The 13,327-nt window shown below is 36.7% G+C and overlaps 1 protein-coding gene across 2 annotated transcripts; it reads right to left on the bottom strand.

Moving 5' to 3' along the window:
* Positions 1-295: 295 nt before the first annotated feature.
* Positions 296-12,231, bottom strand: sun2 (Sad1 and UNC84 domain containing 2). Of its 2 annotated transcripts, none has more exons than XM_051896697.1 (18): positions 11,964-12,231; positions 10,192-10,309; positions 9,966-10,093; positions 7,781-7,864; positions 7,595-7,654; positions 7,411-7,504; positions 7,239-7,300; positions 6,180-6,286; positions 5,981-6,058; positions 5,423-5,476; positions 5,217-5,260; positions 4,990-5,107; positions 4,660-4,878; positions 4,473-4,557; positions 3,551-3,666; positions 3,295-3,462; positions 3,117-3,206; positions 296-1,684 (listed from the first exon to the last, which is right to left on the bottom strand). In XM_051896697.1, the coding sequence occupies exons 2-18, from the start codon at positions 10,305-10,307 to the stop codon at positions 1,655-1,657; spliced, it is 1,653 nt and encodes a 550-aa protein (XP_051752657.1). In that variant the 5' UTR covers positions 10,308-10,309; positions 11,964-12,231; the 3' UTR covers positions 296-1,654. The 2 variants fall into 2 exon arrangements, with proteins under 2 accessions (XP_051752657.1, XP_051752656.1); XM_051896696.1 differs by having other exon boundaries at positions 296-1,688; positions 11,964-12,229.
* Positions 12,232-13,327: the final 1,096 nt, after the last annotated feature.

Here is a 13,327-nt window from a genome sequence, read left to right as displayed (position 1 = left end):
TTTTTCTTCATATTTAACATATTTAAACAATATAAAACATTTTCCTCATATTTTGATCATTTAATCAAACTTGGAGGGTCAAAAACAAAAAAACTGCCTCCATGGCAGGAAGAATTTGAAGTCAAATTAAAATAGGTCAACGTCTAAAATATGTTGCTGAATTGCCTGTGTAAAACCATGCAAATGATCTGGCTATTTAGCCATGAATTAATAAATGAAGTGCTGCACATGCAGATGTGCATGAAAATTTCTCTCGTGTGCAACTCTTGAACGCATGCATTGCATTCACACCATATTATGTACCATCTCAAATTTATTTTAAAAAAAAAAATCATTTTTCTTACAAAATAATATCAAATAATGTGACAGAAACTTCATGTAAACTTTGCCAAATTAACATCAGAGCTCTATTAAGCTTGATGAGAAATGTAGAAGGATGCCAAAATAAAATAAATCAAATAAAACAATGCACATATTTATACCTTTAAGGAATTTTAAGTATGTCTTCGAGAACGCACCGCAAAAACTGCATCATCAAGCACATATATACACAGAGGACAAGAAAGTGACGTTCAAGAGCACTTTGGTTTGAAAATCCGAAACCTGAGTTTGACTCCACACCTCCCCCGTCCCGCAGAGGAGACGTACACCATCTGACAGTTCTAGTACCCATGTGTACTCATCACCCAGGGCGGAAGAGTGCAATCAGAACTGCTGCTCAAAGGAAACAGCATTGTTACATAAAGACATAACTAAACAACTATTACAAGCTTCTTCAGAGGTATATGGTTCGACGATGATGTGAATAAACACATTTCAGAACCACCTATCATTACACAATACTGAGGATAAGCAAAACAACACAAATGCTGCTTTATAGTAATTCTAGCTAAGCATGACACTTTTTGTCCTTCATTCGGCTTCATAAACCATATTTACTGTTACACATAACTTAAAGGGATAGTTCACCCAAAAATGAAAAGTCTGTCATCATTTACTCACCCTCAAGTTGTTCCAAACCTGTATGAGTTTCTATCTTCTGCTGAACACAAAAGATGATATTTTGAAGAATGTGTGTAACCAAACAGTTGATGGTCCTCATAGTATTTTTTTCCATACTATGGAAGTCGACAGGGTCCATCAACTCTTTGGTTACCTACGTTTTTCAAAATCTCTTTTTTTTATACAGGTTTGGAACAACTTGAGGGCGAGTAAATGATGACAGAATTTTAATTTTTGGGTGAACTATCCCTTTAAGCCTGGCCTTCCTACATAAAAAAATAAATAAATCTCAACAGTTAATTCAAAACTGTATAAACAACTAAAATAAAATGTCCAATCAGCACTTGCCTGAAAAATAATGTTTGAGGAATGCAAACTGAGATTTTTTTCAAGAGGGCAAACAATCTACATTCTGATATCAGTCAAACGTTCATGTGCGCTTTTTGGTATTTGTACATTAGGAAGCTGTCTGATTCTGTCTTTACGAATCCAGTGCATTTGAGCTTTACATTTTTTTGCATAAAGTAATCCAAAACTGAAGAGAGCGAATGATTTCAGACCCTCTTCCACTCTCAGGCGAGTGAAGGTTCTCCATGAACTCTGAAGCGATACACACAGGTGTATTCCAGGTGACCCCAGTTGCTTAAGACTCTCAGCTCTGCCATGCTATAGATGTCTGAGGCTTCCTACAGACCACAAAACAGGAAGAATGTTAGGATGAATTTCACAAAAAAATATCTAGATCATACTCTAAGAGAAACTACTGCGTGCACATGAGAAACTTTTCATGTTTTGCATGCTCACGTTATAATTTCCAGTTTTTGTATACTATAACCTATTTCCTTTGTGCGTCACTGCCATTTTACTATGAAGAAAATGAGAGCATGGATGCGCATGAATTAATAAACATCTATTTGCTCATATTTTGGCTTTCTTTAAGGCAGTATACCCCTAATATTATTCAACAAATTCTCTGTGACGGCTGAGAAACCGTGCTGTGAAATGAGCTGATGGCGCAATATGGCTGTGTGCATTGTCCTATTTGTCAAGTTTAAGGGTCCATAAAAAAAAGACTGATACAGTAAAAAGTGCTCAAAATTGGGCTTTCATTAGTGCAGTACGTCATATTTCAAGGCCTTATGTCCACTTCAACGAATTCTCTGTGATTTCAGAGAAACCACGCCGTGAAATGGGCTGATGGCGCAATATGGCTGTGTGCATTGTCCTAATTGCCAAGTTTAAGGGTCCATAAAAAAAGACTGATACAGTAAAAAGTGCTCAAAATTTGGCTTTCGTTAGGGCAGTATGTCATTTTTCAAGGCCTTATGTCCTCTTTAACAAATTCTTTGTGACGGCTGAGAAACGGTGCTGTGAATTGGGCTGATGGCACAATATGGCTGTGTGCATTGTCCTATTTGTCAAGTTTAAGGGTCCATAAAAAAAAAGACTGATACAGTAAAAAGTGCTCAAAATTGGGCTTTCGTTAGTGCAGTATGTCATTTTTCAAGGCCTTATGTCCACTTCAACGAATTCTCTGTGATGACAGAGAAACCAGGTCGTGAAATGGGCTGATGGCGCAATATGGCTGTGCGCATTGTCCTAATTGCCAACTTTAAGGGTCCATAAAAAAAGACTGATACAGTAAAAAGTGCTCAAAATTTTGCTTTCATTTGGGCAGTATGTCTTATTTCAAGGCCTTATGTCCTCTTTAACGAATTCTCTGTGACGGCTGAGAAACTGCGCTGTGAAATGGGCTGATGGCGCAATAGGCGTCTCAGTGTTCATTGTCATATATGCTAAGTTTAATGGTTCATAAAAAAAACACTGGTGCAGTAAAAAGTGATTAAAATGTGGATTTCGCTAGGGTAGTATATTGTCCCACATACAGTCATGTGAAAAAGAAAGTACACACTTTTGTATTCTATGGTTACTTATCAGGACAATAAAAAATCATCTGGTCCTTGGCAGGTAAATTAATTAATTAATTAGTTATATACAACCTCAGATGAACAGCAACACATGACATATTACACCATGCCATTAATTTTTTAACAAAAATACAGCCAAAATGGAGAAGACTTGTGATGATGATAAATACTTTATTTTTGACTCACCGGAAGCATGAATGTCTGAATGGGCTCTCCATCCTGGTCGTACATGAATGTCCCAAGCAACTTTCCGTCTTCAGTCTCATTAGACATACCCTGAACACAGGACAGGCAAGGAATTTCAATGCTGTTGTTTTATCACTGTTATGAAGAAGAAGAAAAAAACATTGGAAAATCAACTCACATAGACAGCAAAATCCTTAGGAGCGCTGTCAATGCGTCCCGTTGGCGAGAGCTCTTTGGGAAGGTGTTCGAGTGTGACGTGGGTGATTTTTACTGGGTAAGACAGTGCGATCACCAGGAAACCCTGGGAGCCTCGGAATGCCCAACACTTCCCAGGATACAGCTCCGGCTACAACACACACAAAGAAGCTGAGACACTCAGATGTGTTAAACTGAAGGTGGACAGTGTTTGTGTGATTTGAGTGTTTGTGGGTTACCTGTATAACAGTACGAGGGCTTTCTGAATGATACCAGAGAGGAACGCCGAATAAACTCAGACACGCAGATCTGGTCTTATATGTCTCGGAGCAACGAGTGTTTAACACGCTGGCACCTACACAAACACACACACTGAGACTTGTACAGAACAGTGAAGATTTTTGAATGTTCTTGAAAGAAGTTTCTTCTGCTCACCAAGGCTGCATTCATTTGATCAAAAATACAGTAAAAACAATAATATTGGAATTATTACCATTTAAAATAACTTTTCATTTACTCCTGTGATAAAAAGCTGAATTTTCAGCATCATTACTCAAGTCTTCAGTGTCACATGATCCTTCAGAAATCATTCTAATATGTTGATTTGCTTCTCAAGAAACATTTCTTATTATTATCAATGTTGAAAACAGTTCTGCTACTTAATATTTAGGTGGAAACTGTGAAACACTCTTTTCAGGATTCTTTGATGAACAAAGTTTAAAAGAAAAACATTTATTTGAAATAGAAATATTTTATAACATCATATTATTTTTTTTTACTGTCACTTTTGATCGTTTTAATGCATCCTTGCTGAATTAAAGTATCTTTAGAAAAAAGTTTGTTTAAAAAAAAAATCTGTGAAACCAAGCTTTTGATTGGTAGTGTATATAAATATATATGAATAATAAAAAAATGAATAGAAATAAATTACATTTTGAAATATATTAAAATAGAAAAACATTATTTTAAGTTTTAATTTTTTTTCTCTTTTATTTTTATTAAATTCAGCCTTGGTGAGCTCTTTTAAAAACATTAGACATTAAACCCAACAGTAGTGTTTGGACAGTAGTGCATGTGTGTATATTTGTATATATATAAAAAATATATAATTTGAAAGTATAATATACTCAATAAACAAGTTCTCAAGCAGGAAATTTGTACCAGAAGATTCCAAGGCATAGTCCGCCAATCCGATCCCATCCGCCCTGTACATACTAATTGCCCTGTGGACGATTTCTTTCACATCCTGTTATGCATAAAAAAACACCCATTAAAAGGCATCATGATCCTTGTGTAAACTTCAGACTGCACTAAAAATGTCTGAATTTCTTCTCTCTTAGACACATACTTGGATAGTGGCGGCTCCAGCTCCTTCCTGTTCCAGCGTCTCTCCCACAGTCCTCCAGACATCCCTGCTGCTTGCTTTCTCATGCACTAGTTTCTCTAGTATCCGTTTCTCCAGATCCTCTAGCGCCCTCTGCAGCTCAGGACGGAGCACTATGGTTGATTCCAACGAGCTGGGATCTTTCAGGTGTTTTATTAGCCAATCGGATAGCTCTGCTCTCAGCTGCAGAAGAAATGACAGGAAAAATGTATTAATAACTAAATGCAATTTGCAATCAAGTCAAAGGTAAATCTTGCCGCTGAATTTAAACAAGTTAAAAACATGTGTCCTTACATTGGTATTGAGAGTGTCATGTGAATCAACTCTTTCCTTGAGGAGATCTTGAGCTGACTGAAGATTTGAGAGACTGGACTTCAGGTCAGAAATCTGCTGCCCATGCTCAGACTTAACACTAGGGAACATTCAACATAATGTCATCAATGGATCAAATAATGATGCAACATGCAAAAGAAGACGAAACAAAGACATCCACAAAATTGAAAAGCTTAAAAGGCACTAACTTCCTCATTTGATCATTCATAGACCTCAGATCGGTTTGCAACATCTAGGAGACAAGCATGCAAATACACAAATTAGGTGGATGACATCATTTCCTGTTTAGTGCTTTGTTGCTATGACAGAAGAAACAGGATGTAGAAAGGAAGATGGGTGACGTTTTAATGTCAATGGAAATTATATAATTGTTAAGAATGTTTTGTTTCGTCACCTCAGATTTGTCCTTCTGTCTTGCGCTCTCCTTCTTCAGCAGTTCGATGTCTTTCTGAGAAAATAGATAGTCAAAGAGAAAGAAATTGGGACATATCTTTTGTTTTTGCACCATTTCTGTCACCTGATGGAGTTTGGGTTCCTTGTCACTGTTGCCTTTGGCTTGCTTAGTTAATACACTTAATATTCGTCAATATTATTGATTTGATGCGCTGACACTATTGGATGAGAAGTAAACTTGAACTGAATTGAGCTGGAGGATGACATCACTGTTTTCTATAGGGCTTAATTTCATAATTGATGAACTTTACACAGTTATTGAACTGAACTGAATCAACACCCAACTGACTTCAACTGAATAATGGTTAGGGTTTCTTTTGTCTTTTTTAGAGCTGCTTTACTGCAGAATGTAATTCTGTTTGCATCACTAATCATTATTTTCCTGTTTACTACTGTAAGCTGCTTTGAAACAATCTGTTTAGTGTATATAAATATAGGTTACTTGACACTTCCTCTTTAACAGACACTGACAAAATGATTGTAAATATATTATAATTACCATCAGGTTCACCTCCCTTTCGTGCAAGCTGGCGATTTCATCCTTCAAGTTAGACAGGCTGGCATGTTGGAGTTGGTGCTAAAACAGCAAAAATTGCATTTACTAAAATAATAATACATTTAAGAGAAAGATGCAATAACTGAGCATTATGAAACAGAACCTTTTTGAGGACTAAATGAATTGGAGATGTTCTACTCACATCAAAAGCTGCTTTCACAGGTACATCTGTGTGTTTAACAGGTGGAGTCCTGGAAACAACATCACGAGGGGGAGAACGAGAAGCAAACGGGGACCAGTACCATATTCCTGCAACAGGTAATTGCTTATTAATGTTTCTTGATTACTCTACGAGAAATTATCAGGCATGAACACATGCATAAGTAGTTTTTATTACAGCTACATGTATGTAGTAGGGGTGTGACGAGAGCTTGTGCCATGAGATTAAAAGATTAAATGTGACGAGGTGAAAAGTTGTCTTGTGATATTGCCTTTAAAGAGTGTGAGTGTGAAATTAGGATAGAATGTGCCACCGTTACATTTACATTACGCCTCCACTGTCGTTTTGCTTTTTATAGAAATAAACATTTAATTCTGTTGGATAACGGTTACTTCAATCCCATCCAGCTCATCCAACACGAGATGCAGAGTCGTACGTAGTGCAGCAGGATTAGGAGTTCACTGATCACATGACGAGAGTAAGTGACGAGATGACTGACAAGACCATGGCGGAGGATTCGTTGCACAACAGAGCCTAAGCGTATGATAAATATCTTGTAATGAATGCGTGATCATCACCGCCGCTCCCTATTCACAGAGTACGCACGATTGCGAAATAGAAAGCGAAAGTAAAACGCGAGCGCGCATTCAGTTCTAAGGACTGAAGAGACTTATATGAAATCATACAGGACAGGAGAGAAGCCAGTCAGTTGAGTTTGTGGCAAAACCTTTTACAGTGCTTGAGTATTGTTGTCTTTTACTGCATATGATAATTCATACTCAGAAAGCAGAACTGAAATGACATTCATTACAAGATGATTAGTTAAAACATTTCAAATGCACCTGCAGACTATTTTTCTAGTCATGTATTTCGACATTGAGGATTTCTGCAAAAATACTGTTTAAAAATCTCGTGAACTCAATCTCGTGAGCTACCTGTCTCGTCACACCCCTAGTACGTAGTCTAAAGGTTCTCGTGTTATCTTGAAATACATAGGTTTTTTTTTCGATATTTTATGAGAGTGTCCATCAGCTGTCTCACCAAAAATGAGAAAGATGAGAAGGAGAACCAGTAGGATAGCCTTTCTCATATCTGCTGTGCATCTACAGAGAAAGACAGAGGATAGATAACCATGCGTTAAAATAAATGTTCCTTTTTTTATTATTATTAAGTTATTAAATAAGGTCACACATTTGTAATTACAACATTGTACCTGCTGAGCAGAAACACATTGATCAGAGACAGTCGCGAGGTGAGGCTATACCATGCAGTGCCCAGCCACCAGTACAACATAACCAGAGCTTGAGCTGAAACACACACAAGCACATGACCACTGCAGCAGAAAAAGACTGATTGTTCATGTTAGTGGGTGAAGGGAGGGTTTATACATGTAATACCTGGAGAGCGAAACACGTCCCACATGGCAAAGTCTGGTTCAGCTACAGACTGGGTAGAACCTGGAGAAAAGGAAAAATAAATAGTAGAATTTTTTACAGTGCTCTTTGCTTGACAAATGAAAAAAGGACCAGCTCACCCAACCAACCAGCCATTTTATAATTATAAAATTGTTCATGCACACTTACTAGGGTTTGATTTTATGGGTTGTTCATAATGCTCCTCAGCCGAGGAATATCCAGAGGAGAATCCTTGAGCAGCAACAGGCATGCCTGAAACCCAGAGACAATGCACATATAAAAATAATTACATTATGTAACTATAAAATAACAAACATATATTTATTATATACAAACCCGATTTCAAAAAAGTTGGGACACTGTACAAATTGTGAATAAAAAAGGAATGCAATGATGTGGAAGTTTCAAATTTCAATATTTTATTCAGAATACAACATAAATGACATATCAAATGTTTAAACTGAGAAAATGTATCATTTTAAGGGAAAAATAAGTTGATTTTAAATTTCATGGCATCAACACATCTCAAAAAAGTTGGGACAAGGCCATGTTTACCACTGTGTGGCATCCCCTCTTCTTTTTATAACAGTCTGCAAACGTCTGGGGACTGAGGAGACAAGTTGCTCAAGTTTAGGAATAGGAATGTTGTCCCATTCTTGTCTAATACAGGCTTCTAGTTGCTCAACTGTCTTAGGTCTTCTTTGTCGCATCTTCTTCTTTATGATGCGCCAAATGTTTTCTATGGGTGAAAGATCTGGACTGCAGGCTGGCCATTTCAGTACCCGGATCCTTCTTCTATGCAGCCATGATGTTGTAATTGATGCAGTATGTGGTCTGGCATTGTCATGTTGGAAAATGCAAGGTCTTCCCTGAAAGAGACGACGTCTGGATGGGAGCATATGTTGTTCTAGAACTTGGATATACCTTTCAGCATTGATGGTGCCTTTCCAGATGTGTAAGCTGCCCATGCCACACGCACTCATGCAACCCCATACCATCAGAGATGCAGGCTTCTGAACTGAGCGCTGATAACAACTTGGGTTGTCCTTGTCCTCTTTAGTCCGGATGACATGGCATCCCAGTTTTCCAAAAAGAACTTCAAATTTTGATTCGTCTGACCACAGAACAGTTTTCCACTTTGCCACAATCCATTTTAAATGAGCCTTGGCCCAGAGAAAACGCCTGCGCTTCTGAATCATGTTTAGATATGGCTTCTTTTTTGACCTATAGAGTTTTAGCCGGCAACGGCGAACGGCACGGTGGATTGTGTTCACCGACAATGTTTTCTGGAAGTATTCCTGAGCCCATGTTGTGATTTCCATTACAGTAGCATTCCTGTATGTGATGCAGTGCTGTCTAAGGGCTCGAAGATCACGGGCATCCAGTATGGTTTTCCGGCCTTGACCCTTACGCACAGAGATTGTTCCAGATTCTCTGAATCTTTGGATGATATTATGCACTGTAGATGATGATAACTTCAAACTCTTTGCAATTTTTCTCTGAGAAAATCCTTTCTGATATTGCTCCACTATTTTTCGCCGCAGCATTGGGGGAATTGGTGATCCTCTGCCCATCTTGACTTCTGAGAGACACTGCCACTCTGAGAGGCTCTTTTTATACCCAATCATGTTGCCAATCGACCTAATAAGTTGCAAATTGGTCCTCCAGCTGTTCCTTATATGTACATTTAACTTTTCCGGCCTCTTATTGCTACCTGTCCCAACTTTTTTGGAATGTGTAGCTCTCATGAAATCCAAAATGAGCCAATATTTGGCATGACATTTCAAAATTTCTCACTTTCAACATTTGATATGTTATCTACATTCTATTGTGAATAAAATATAAGTTTATGAGATTTGTAAATTATTGCATTCCTTTTTTATTCACAATTTGTACAGTGTCCCAACTTTTTTGGAATCGGTTTTGTATTTGTTATATATTCTCTCTCTCTCTCTCTCTCTCTCTCTATATATATATATATACATACATACATTTTTATTAATATATTATTTATAGTAAGTTAATAAACATGTTAGATTTTACATATATTTATTTACATGTATATATATATAAAAATTATATGTTATATGAAACATTTTATATATGAATAAGATATGATACTGTACATATATGTAGATTATATATACATTTATATAGAATAACTATGTATTATGTAGAATAAATAGATTTTTGAGATTATATATCTCAAAAATCTATTTATTTTAATATATCGTATATAATATCCATATCCATATTATAATACATATTCTATTAATATTAATACATGCATATATGTATATTTGTATATACAGTATATAAACATATTGCAGATTCTGTGTGTGCAGATACTAACCATTCTCATTCTCCGTGGCAGTGAGGTCACTGCGAGGCCCAGTCTGTATCTGACTCACGCTGCTCGCACGACTAGAATTGCGGGAAACACTGCCTGTGCTCTTGCGACCTGACCTCTTCTTGAAGATCCTGCAGGAAAGCATCGGTATCAGTTTCACTACCGTAAACGCACATGCAAACTATGTATCTGATGTACTGCGGTCTGCCTCCAGCACATACAAACACACCTGGTTGGGCTCTCTTTGTAAGAGACATGGCCAGTGGATCCAGTGGAACTAGTGCTGGCAGCGTCATCATCAGGAAAGGACGGCCCTTTCACTAACCTTGAGCTTCTCCTTGACATCTCTGTAGAAAACACAAATTTACAGATTGGGTAAAAAGTGTTTTAAATTGTTAATGGTGACTGAGAACTCAAACATCACTATGATTTGTAGTACAACTGCTCATATTTAGGTCCCTAGATGCATTAGGTCATCCCGTTTGCATTAAATGTTCCCTCTTTATTATTACATTTACTCATTAGCAAACACCTTACTGACTCACAAGAAAACAATAAAACACTGTGAATCAAATGACCAAAATGAAAAACATCACAATAAATGTGACATTTAATATTCCACAGGTTCTCACTGCAGTTTCAGTGCATTCTGATACTGATCTTTGTGTAATTCCTAATCTCAGGCTCATCCCGTGCATGGTGACGGAGCTTTTAGCAGCAGATTATCTGAAGGAGAGCACGTGGAGCAAATTCCCAAACCAAGGTCCTCCAGTTCCCCTTCAATCAGTTATATTAAGTCCCTATAGTTGGATAATTGTGGATAATCTCAACAGACTGCACTTAAACTTTAATTAGCTAGGAATCCACACTTCTGTGTGGATGAAGAAACACAAACACTCATTCGGTGCTACTTTTAATACAGCATTTATGATTTTTAATGAAAGCACCTATTCTTTTCCCCATACAAATCCTTAATCTTGATTGAGCTAATACTCTCAAGCAGCATTAAAAACATGCCTGCACACTAACAAACTACTCAGTGACCAATGTTGGAGGAAACACTAAGGTGAGACAGCATGTAAAGTACTACATAACCAAGTTTATAAGGCAATCCAAATACATCAGTATCTCTGCCAGAACTTATACATTTGAATGGAGAAATAGATGCTTTCAGTCATGCAAAATAGAAATTATTCATTAGAACTGAAGTAAATTCAGACATTTTCAAGCTGTTTGATGCAACACACCCAATGCTTTAAAACTAAATCCTTGTCTTTAGCTAATAATCCCTCAAACGGCTATTTTAAACTTGCAACAGTTCAGCTGTTCATTATTCTCTCATTTGTTTCTTGTTTTTTTATTTTTATTTTTTTATTATACATGATTAACACATGATTAACAAGGACAATAATATTTTTTTTTATGTTATAGCCAACAACAAATATTATATTAAATTATACATTTATGATTATGCACTAGTTTTTATATATATATATATATATATATATATATAACATTAACTAACACGAGTAACCATGCAAACACAAACATCCCGTTATATACTGTGGTAATGATCTGGTGTACACAGAAGAGGGCAAAGTGAGTTTCCATTCTTACTTTGCGAGACTTTGGCGGTTCTCTTGATATGTGCGCCAATTTCAACCACAAAGGAAGGTTTCTTGGTAAAACGGGGTCATTCCGTTTCTCTTCCTTGACGTGGATGCCAATTAAATGTTTTCTTGGACGGAATAGCACATAGTTCTTTGATGAATAATTATAAACAGAGTTCCCAAATGAGAATTCAACTACACATTATGTAGCTAAACAGCTTTGCATAGAAATACGTGTATTTACCAGCGCGTTTGTAGCACATTTCTCTGAAATGCTCCCTCAGCATCATTTCTACAGCACGTACAGCATGGCATGACTAGTCACATAAGCACGCAAACGATGCTTTTGAAAATGTAAGTTAGCGTTCATGCACACTCGTTGTAGTCTCACCTTCTCAGTGGGTCTCCAGGAAGACATGCAGCCTGTCAAAACCTGCCAAAGTGAGAACCGCTCGTCCGAAACGGCTCTACAATAACGGAACAGCGAAAGATACGTCGTATACTCAGAACAAACGGTATACTCGCTTCAGCTATGTGGCTTATAACGGATTCGAAAGCGATACGACAAGATGCTGTGAGGACGGAAGAGCTCGTCTTATCAGGAAGGGTCTTTTGACAGTTGTCAGCGCGGCGGCTCCACCTCTCGACGTCGTTTCGGGTTGTTTATAGAAAGATGAGGTAGACCGAGACGGCTACTGTCCAGCCACGGTGCGCCATCTTGTGGACGTACGTAGTTACGTACAAAATATAGCCCTTCAAACCGAGAGCTTTTTCACATTCTCAACATAATCCCTTTACATAACGTTACTTATTTGTTTGTTCAAATTGCTGTTTTAATAATCTTTATGTTGGAGTCAAACTTACCTTTTCTAGAGCAGGTGACTACGTAACCGCAGCAAATACGAACGGTTTATGTGCGCAAAATTCAGAAGTAAATAATAAACAACGTCACTTTAGGCTATATCTCGCTAGTTAGATAAACAGACAGACAAAAACTATTAACCCTTCTGTCGCCTTTGAGTAATTCTGACTTTTTAATAGTTTTATAGGCCTATTATTATAGGCTAGCCTATTGTTTCTGTAGGCCTATTGGTAACACTTTACAATAAGGCCTCGTTTGTTAACATTGATTAGATACTGCATTAACTGTGTGTAGAAGTATCGTTCAATGTTAGTTCGTGTTAACTCATGTAGTTAACTAATATAACTAGCAGAAATTTGAAATAGAATTTGTCTTATACTTATCACGGTTTCCACAAAAAAAGTATTAAAAAATACTATAGTAATTTATAGTAAATAAAGTGTTTTTGAACCATACTATAGTAAATTGTAGTATACTGTATATATTATAGTATTTACAACACTTTGTTAATGAATGCTACAGCATACTGTAGTATTAACTATAGTGAATGGATAAACTGTAATAAATACTGTAGTATACTTTAGTTTTTACTACAGTAAACTGTAGTGTATATTGTAGTATAATATACCCTATAGTTGTAGAAAGCTTAGTAGAGTATTGGGTAAAGTTTATAAAGTTATAAAGTTGGGTAAAGTTTGTTTATATTACTAAAGTTGTTATGTTACCACAGCAACTATAGAATTACCATAACAAATTAATTCAAGTACTTTTCTTTAGTATTGTTCAAAAACACTGTAGTATTTACTATAAATTACTATAGTATTTTTTCACTTGCAGCACAACTGTTTTCAATAGAAATGTTTCTTGAGCATCAAATTAATGATTTCTGAAAA

The sequence above is a fragment of the Ctenopharyngodon idella genome, chromosome 6 (assembly GCF_019924925.1).
Source record: "Ctenopharyngodon idella isolate HZGC_01 chromosome 6, HZGC01, whole genome shotgun sequence".
Lineage (NCBI taxonomy): Eukaryota > Metazoa > Chordata > Actinopteri > Cypriniformes > Xenocyprididae > Ctenopharyngodon > Ctenopharyngodon idella.
Note: the sequence above shows the minus strand (reverse complement) of the source record. Positions and strands in the feature narration are given on the sequence as shown.